This window comes from Eumetopias jubatus, unplaced genomic scaffold, assembly GCF_037043125.1.
Source record: "Eumetopias jubatus isolate StellerSeaLion01/CBP00866 unplaced genomic scaffold, mEumJub1_p1.0 scaffold_12, whole genome shotgun sequence".
NCBI classification, from domain to species: domain Eukaryota; kingdom Metazoa; phylum Chordata; class Mammalia; order Carnivora; family Otariidae; genus Eumetopias; species Eumetopias jubatus.
The window spans coordinates 104,353,626-104,362,122 of NW_028274818.1; the positions used below are offsets into that span (position 1 = coordinate 104,353,626).

Consider the following 8,497-nt stretch of genomic DNA (forward strand, 5'->3'; position numbering starts at 1 on the left):
GGAAAGAAAGGCTCCTCGGGTGTGAGAGAAATGGTCTAGTGCAAACTCACTTCCAAAATGGAAGGTGACTGGTCCCAGAGCTTCCCTCGTATTCCCAGCACTTAGCCTGCCGCTTGCCTCCTGGTGTGATTCCTGGGGAAACTGACCTGGTGGCTCACCATGAGGATGTGCCAGCATGATTTCCCCAATTTGCCCCGTTCTCTAAAGTGAAAGGTTTGAGTCGGAAGGGACACATTCTAAGATGTTCATACTTATATAGTAAGGCAGGAACTCTTTAGACGCAGAGGAAGTGAGGAAAACAGGTGTGTGGCGCTCTCTCAGGTAGACTCTCTGATATTTAATTGAGCAGTGACTCTGAGAGAACTTTTGCTCATTCCCATTACATTCAAAGGCTTCTCTCCAGTGTGAATTCTCTGGTGGCGAACAAGAGCTGAGCTATACCTAAAGGCCTTCCCACACTCACTACATTCATAGGGATTCTCCCCCGTGTGGATTCTCTGATGCTGAATAAGGCCTGAGCTGTAAGTAAACTTTCCTCCACATTCCATACATTCATAGGGCTTCTCTCCAGTGTGGATTCTCTGGTGCTGATAGAGGTGGGAGCTCTGGCTGAAGGCCTTCCCACACTCATTACATTCATAGGGCTTCTCTCCAGTGTGGATTCTCTGGTGATGGATAAGGGTGGAGCTCCTGCTGAAGGCCTTCCCACATTCATTACAAGCGTACGGTTTCTCTCCAGTGTGGATTCTCTGGTGATGAGTAAGGGTGGAGCTCCAGCTAAAGGTTTTCCCACATTCGTTACATTCATAGGGCTTCTCCCCCGTGTGGATCCTCCGATGTAGAATGAGGGCAGAGCTACAACTGAAGGTCTTCCCACAATCGTTACATTCGTAAGGTTTCTCTCCAGTGTGGATTCTTTGATGCTGAATAAGATGTGAGCTCTGACTGAAGGCCTTCCCACACTCACTACATTCATAGGGTTTCTCCCCAGTGTGGATTCTCTGATGTTGAATAAGGTCTGAAGTTCGATTAAAGCTCTTGCTACATTCATCACACTTATGGGGTCTGTCTCCCACAGGAAGTCTCTGATGCGAAATAAGGTTAGAACTCACAGTGAAGCTGTTCCCAAAATCACTGTATTTCTCACTTCTCTCTCCCACGGGGGTTAGCTTTTCCTCATCTGTCACTTGACCAAAATCTTGTATCTTCCTATTCAATCTTTCTCCAGAGGAGTTCCCCAGTTGCCTCTTGAGACTGACTTCTTGTTCATAGGCTTCTTCAAATTTAAGACCCTGAGAAATATCCTTTTGGAATCTTCCCAATAGCACCCCATGTGATCCGGTATCTTCGGAAATTTCTTGATCATGCTCAGTTCTGGTCTCACCATCTGGCACAACACAAAATACAAACATCACTTGTTCCTTGTGGAAGAAAGGACCAAAACCAGCGGACAGGATAATTACGAGAAAGACGTTCACGGGGCTAAAGCACAAGCCTCTCATCTGTGTGCAGACCTGCCCGGGCTGGGCGCAGCTGATGCACAATGAGAAATCTGCATCGAGAAAATAAGGAAGGAGAAAGGCAAGAAGCAAAATCAAAGTGCAAAGATCTGGAAGTATAGAGAAGGCTGGAGATGGGAGGAGAGGAAGACAGGCCAGGCAGGGGTGGGGAACCAGAAACAGAAGAGAACGGACACGCTGTTTAATGAAGTGACAAAATTCTCACAGAGGTCAGAGACTGGAAATGCAAGTGGGGAGAGAGTGGCTTCCAGAAGATAGGGAAGAAGAAACATAAGCAAGCCCAGAAGGGTGATGGGAAACAGCGCAGAGCAGGAAGAAGCGACGAGGCAGAGGCCACAGTGACTGCCACAGCCTCAGGTGAAAAGAACAATCACGTCTGTAGGCCACACATGCCACACCCACGGAAAGAGGCAAAAGATGGAGCTCAGTCCGCCTCTAGGCCCTAGGCCTCGAAGGCTGGGCCAAGGTGTGAGGGTACACAAACCATCTTCTTGCCTGACTTCCTTATTTCCACTGCTTTGGGATTTTCAAAGGGAGCTCTGGGCAAACAGGATGAGTGAAAAGGGTCTAGACAGCAGTTTTAGTCTGTCAATGTTTTAAGAAGTAAAGACAGGGAATGAGTGTTAGAGAACCGAAACAGCTGTTTCTCCCTCCCCTGAACAGGTACCTCTCAGGACCTCTCTGTTCTCAGGTCCCTTCAAAACCAGGACCCTCGGCTCGTCGTCTCAATGCAGCCCACAGATTGTGTCAAAATTCAAAAATGGAAATCCTGCCCACGGGACAAGGTTTATCCTGCTCAGAGCGAGTGGTCCCAGAGCTTGAGTCCGCACCCAGGATTCGCAGGGCCAGCAAGGAAATGTGCAGGGAGTCTCCAATGGGAAGGAGGGCGACGCTCTGCACTGCCCAAAAAATGTTCTCACTGACAGTGCGTGACTGACAAGTCACAGATTAACAGTCCACAGAGTAAAAGGTTAAAGACGCCAGTTGCAAATTTCTCCAGGAGTCGCAGCCACGCTAGTTCTGAACAAAGCAATGGACCCCTCGAGGGGGTACAACAGAGAAGGGAAGGAGAAGGAGTTCCAGAATGAGCACATGGGCGCCCAGCAGTACCTCACGTGTTCAGGGATCCCGAGATGCTCATCTTTTGGAAAGGGCTCTGAATTACACATTAAGAATCACATGGAAAAAAAAAGCAGCAGCTCTGGAGCTGAAAGACCAGGGCCCGAGTCCTGCTACTTGCTAGCTATAGGACCACCGTGAAGCACTGAAGGCCTCTGACTTCTCTTTCGTCACCGAGAACACAAGAAGAACCCTAGCAACCGCTATTACTGTGTTACTGTGAGGTTTCCACGACAGAACGTACAGGAAAGCTCTTTATAAACTGCCAATTACTGTACAAGCAGGAGTTGCTATTATTGTTAGAATTTTCTGAGACTACGTCAATCTTTAGCTGATCATTTTGCGACTCAAGTGTCACTAGCCAACAAGGAAACAAAGAAATGCCAAGGGAGTTTTACTGAGAAAGCGTTATCTCCTTACCCAGTGAGAACACATTCCCATAATTCTCCAGCATCACATCCCTGTATAGGTCCCTCTGAGCAGGCTCCAAACGCTTCCACTCCTTCCGGATGAAGTACACAGCTACATCCTCAAACGTTACCAACTCCTGAAACAACACGGTCTTGCATGCAATTTCAGGGGGAGGGAGGGGACCGGCAGCACCAAAAATAACAACTGGGGAGAGGGATGAATAATGAATATCTAAGAGGTGGGGGAAAGGAGCTTACGGCAGAGGAAGAGAGGGGTCCGTTATTCAGCAGGAAAGGACCATGTTCCTGATGGGGGGAATCACGGTTTGGGGCACTGAATGGATGTCATGGCATAAACGTTTCCATGAAATGGGAAGGGAGGAGGATAAAGGGAACCACAGCTCACCTGGGACTTGGCCTTTAGGAGGGCGGCTGCCAACATCTCATCCCCCAGGCTGTCCTTGTCGGAAAAGGCAGGAACTGTCGAGGAAGGAAGAGCTGAAGGACAACAAAAGGCTCCGTGAGTGAACCCATCTGCTCTCTGGCCTCCCAACCCACAGAAAACGCACTGGGTCCTGGCACAACCTAGGACCCACGCCCTCTTGAAGTGAGGCGTCCAAAGCCCTGCTGACCCTGCTCTCCCTCTGCCCCAGGTGCCTTCCCTTCTGTTCAGTCACTGCTCTCTGCCGGAAGCCAGCCCGGCCCTCCCATTAGTGATCGGCACCTTCCTGTCCTTTCTCCCAACCTTGGCCGGCAGCGCGGACATCCCTGCTCACCCCTTCCATCCCTCTCCACATCTCCGAACGCAAGACTCGTGCACGAAGGTCTCTTAGACCAGAGGAAACCAGCAGCCTCACCCGACCCCAACTGAACAACCCGATGCCCATTCTCCTTCTTTCTCTTCACCCCCAGGTCAAATCTAAGCACTACAGAATGTTTCCTGGTTCTGGGCTTGATCACATCTCTTCTTCTGTAATTCTTAACATATTTGTCCCTTAGAGACTCTAAACCCCTAGAAACACAAGACTGTGCAATCACCGGGACAAAGAGATCCTTGAATGTTTTTCCCTGATAAGCATACCCTTTCAACGGCAATTGGCTCCAAAGTCAGTGGCATAGTCGATGACACCAAAATACAAATACTTTAGTGGCTTCTGCTCATTTCATCCTTTTGCCTGTGACCTACAAAGTGATTTCCCAAGAGCCTCCCCTAAGTGCATGCTCCTAAAGAACACAAAGTAGGACTATGAGGTCAGCTGCTACCAAGCACCTGGAATTCTGTGACTGTCAGTTTTCTTAATCCTGCATGAGGTCCCAACAGCCCTTCACAAATGCCTCAGCTGTAAAGGCTACCAAGCTGTACATTTATTGCTGGCTTCAGTTAGCTTTTCCACTAGGCTGTAAGCTACCAAACGGGAAGGACTGTGTCTCAGCCACATCTGGATTCTAGTGGTTAGCCCGATTCCTGGTGGATAAGACATGCAGCATGACTTCTGAATGCCTGAATAAAAGAATAAATGAATCTCTATTCCTTACCACTCTCAAGCAGGGCCTGAGGTTCCTGAGATACGCAATCAGCCTGAGTTTCCATGGGTAGGGCTAGAAGCTCTGGTCCACTATCTGCAGACTCAGCAGGAAGCAGGTTTTGAATGAGTATGAGGAAGCACTGCAGAAGCAAAGTTCAAGGTTCAATAATTTAAAAAAACAAAACAAAACCAAAAAAACCACTTCCCCTGAGCTAGCATTTCAGTTAATACCCACGATTAGCAGGAGGAAATGTAGGAACCAGGACCAGTCTTCTGGATCCTGGTAAATACCCTGTGAAGAGATTCCATGAGCACCACAGAAAGGGCCCCTGTTCCTAGACAATATCCCACCTTTGGCTCCCATAACATACTGAGTGATATTTAGAACAACAAAAAACGTGGAACACTGGTGCCAAAGAATGATACTAACAGAATTAAATACTAAGCAACAACTGAAATTAAAAAAAATAAAATAAAATGAAAAAGTATGTACACATAGATCTGCAAAATGTGTATTTATTGTATGAACTTTTAAGAATATTTGGGGCAGTGCATAAAACTAACTGTTTACAGATTTTTTATTTACTTATTTATTTTTAAGTAGGCTCCATGCTGGGCTTGAACTCACAACCCTTAGATCAAGACCTGAGCTGAGACTGAGTCAGAGGCTTAGCCCACTGAGCCACCCAGGTGCTCCTGTTTACAGATTTTTAAAAAAAAAAAAAACCTCATAAACATTAGAGCTAGTACAAGGAAAAAAATTACTTTGTTAGATTTCTAGCTGTTATATTACATTTAGGTGTTATCCTTTGAGGAAAAGGGGTCACAAAACAGCACCCAATGGCAGAGATCAGAGAAACTTTCCATTGAGTTCTCGGTCTCACATTTAGAAAACCCTAGGAAAATAACAGCTGACACCCAGAACTAAGGGCAAATAGCTCAGATCTATTAATTAAATTAGGGAAATCCTTCTCCCCCTTTCTAAGACAGCTGTCTGCTTCCAGTCTCAGCCAAAGGCAGGATGTTACTGAGGGACGGGGGCCCCTTCTGTGGTCCCCATGCAGTGTCATGGCAGGGAGCAGGTGTATGTACCGGCCAGATCTAGAGGCTGGGCCCATCACTGAGAAGGTAGCAGCCAGCCTTCTTTCTACCTCCCTTTTCTCCTAAGACATTTTCTTAGATCAGAATATAAGTCCCTGCCGCAGGGACCGACACTTTTTTTAAAAAAACATAAGATTACTCATTACTCCATTATCATCCCTCCTGACATCCCCATTCCCCAGTTGCTTTGACAATCAAAAGAAGTCTGTTCTCTGTGGCTCTAGTGAATAAAACAGAACGTGAGTATCTAGACTACGGTTTGGATCTCAAGCAGAAGTTTCTACTTCACACTTGAATGCCGTGACAGGAGTCAACAGACCAAGAACAGCCACCAGAGTTTTCTTACACTTGGGCAAGAGCGAAGGAAAAAACCCCTGGACTTTGTCTACTTCCCTCTTTATTTATCTGTTCATGTAACAACTGCTGTCACTACATTGCAAGATACTACTGAAAGGAATGTGAACAATATTTGCTTTATCATTATAGACCGCTGCATTCACATAAAGCATGAAAAGGAAAGGGGCCCTGAGAGTCAGAGTTCACAGAACTCTAGTGTTTGGGCAACAAGGGGGTACAGAATGCCCACCACCAATGCCTTTACACAGAGAAAGGCACTGAATGAGGCGTGAGCCAGGCCCACTGGCAATCAAGGTGACACACGCTATTGCCACCAAGGCTCCCTCCTTGCTGGGTCCCTTCAACTCTGTCTCAGAGCCAGTCATCTTTTGTTCCTATCAACCAACTTTATGATTTCCAGGACTGTTTATAAGCAGACACCTCCAACCAATCAGCTCTTGGTCCAAACTCTCTTTAGAAAGGAAACTCAGAGGCTCTGACTCCAGAGGGAAAAAAACAAGCCTCCCTCCTCAAAGCTGGGTTAACTGAAGCTGGAACTCAAAGGCATATTGTTGAGAACAAGTCCCCAGTGTCTGCATCAGTACACAATGTTTCTCACAGAAAGAAAAATCTCCATTGTGCCCCCACAGCTTCAGGTCCAGGCAAGGCCCTTCCCTGCTCCGGGGCCAGCGCCTCTCCCTGAAGCTGCTTCTGTGGACTGACAAAGATGACCTGGCAGTGAAAACGAGTCATGAAAAGCTTTACCTGCTGGAATCTTTCCTTCCTTCTTTGGAGTTAGGTCCTAGAAAACCAGAGTAGCAATTATCGGGACTTTGGAAGCCTTTGTGCAAGTTCCTGGGAATTCTAACTTAAGCTGACACCAGTGCTGTATGATTAAGGGGGGGAAAAGGAATTAAAAAATATTCATGTAAACTTCATTTCTACTCAGATATATATAAGGAAAAGAGACCATACACTAATCAACACAAGTAAGAGAGAACTGGTTATTTGTGTTGCACCCCTGGAGAGCTGAAAGGCAACTGAAGGTTCTCCAGGTCAACCTCCCACCCAAGTGTAAGAAATGCCTTCTCAAGTTCCCAATGTTCTGACAGCTAAACTTGCAAGAAACTCTCAACCTCAGCACAGAGTCTGGTCCATTGCTGCAGAGCTTCACCATCAGAGAGGTCTTCGGTTGGTAAGGTGGGAAAATCTATCCCCCTTGGACCTTCACCTTACAGAGGCCTAGCGCCCTGCCCTAAGGTGCTTCAAGAACAGAATCTTCTCCTTCCACACAACTGTTCCTCAAACACTTGTAAACCTATTGACGCTCACTGTCCATAAACTTCTCTTCTTGGGGATAAATACCTTTAGCTCTTCTCATTGTTCCATGTATTTCGGGTTCATCATCCTGCCTATCCTCTCCTGGAGTTTACGAATGCCATTCAGAGCGTAAACATCCATCTGCGTTCAATCCCACTTCAAAAGCGGATCAAATCAGGGACCTAACACAATTGAAAGCGGGAGCCAGACACAGCTGTACCAATCCCCGTAAGGGGCTCGATTTACTGAGCGCCAGGGGATTATTCTTGGGAACTAAGTTTGCACCCTCCCCCCCACCCCATTCCAGACCTAGTTCTAACTGCGAACACTTCGTTGAACTCCTTCTCAGATCTCAGACCCGGCTAAGTACAAAGAGACTTCTCCTGCCACTGGCGCGAGTTAACTGTGTTAACACCAAATAAAAGCGTCTGGGAGGATTACCAAGTTAGGGGAGCTGTCATCAGCTGTTGTAAAGACAGGGGCCCGTTTACAGCCGTACTGGAACTTTTAAGTGCTCGAGCTGGGCTAAGTCACAAGCCCAGAACCGGAGCCCCTTTCCTCCCCTCCTGGAAAGGCCCCGTTTGGAGGAGGGAGGTCCCCGGGGAAGCGAAGTCGGGGACCGCTGCGGGGGAGGGAGCGGCGCCTCCCGGCAGCTCCGGACGGGCCTTGGGACCCCGCGGGCCGCAGCGGCGCGGACACCACCCCCTTCCCCGGCGGCCATAGCCTCCGTCTCACCGCGAGCCCCGGGGGCGGCCGGACTCACCCTGGGGGCAGGGACGGGAGATTTGGGGGGCCAGACACCGACCAGGCCCCGTTGGACCCTGTCACAGACCCACACACCCGGACAGAACAAAGAACGGAAGTTCTCTCTGTTTCGCTTCCGGGTCGATCCTTTTCACTCCCCACCCTATCCCCGTAGCCTCCACGCCCACTTGTTCTCTCTAGGAACTTTGGAGGTGTTCCCCTCTCGGTGATACGCTGACTCCCGGCCTAGGCCGCGCGGCGGCCGCCAACGCCGGCCCTGGCGCTCCCGCCCGCCGCTGCGCCCCCTCATGGCCGGGCGGGGCGAAGCGCCGCGTCCCTCGGCCTCAGGGCGCATGCTTGGGCGCGCCAGAACCGGCGGGGGCGACAGGGGTTCCCCCGCGGATCGTCGAGGGTAGAGGAG

The 8,497-nt window shown here is 48.9% G+C and overlaps 1 protein-coding gene across 1 annotated transcript; it reads right to left on the reverse strand.

Moving 5' to 3' along the window:
- Positions 1–226: 226 nt before the first annotated feature.
- ZNF3 (zinc finger protein 3) lies at positions 227–8,184 on the reverse strand. The gene is made up of 6 exons (XM_088016705.1): positions 8,096–8,184; positions 6,778–6,814; positions 4,586–4,715; positions 3,456–3,547; positions 3,060–3,186; positions 227–1,387 (listed from the first exon to the last, which is right to left on the reverse strand). Exons 3-6 carry the CDS (start codon positions 4,638–4,640, stop codon positions 318–320), a joined length of 1,344 nt encoding a protein of 447 aa, XP_087872831.1. The 5' UTR covers positions 4,641–4,715; positions 6,778–6,814; positions 8,096–8,184; the 3' UTR covers positions 227–317.
- Positions 8,185–8,497: the final 313 nt, after the last annotated feature.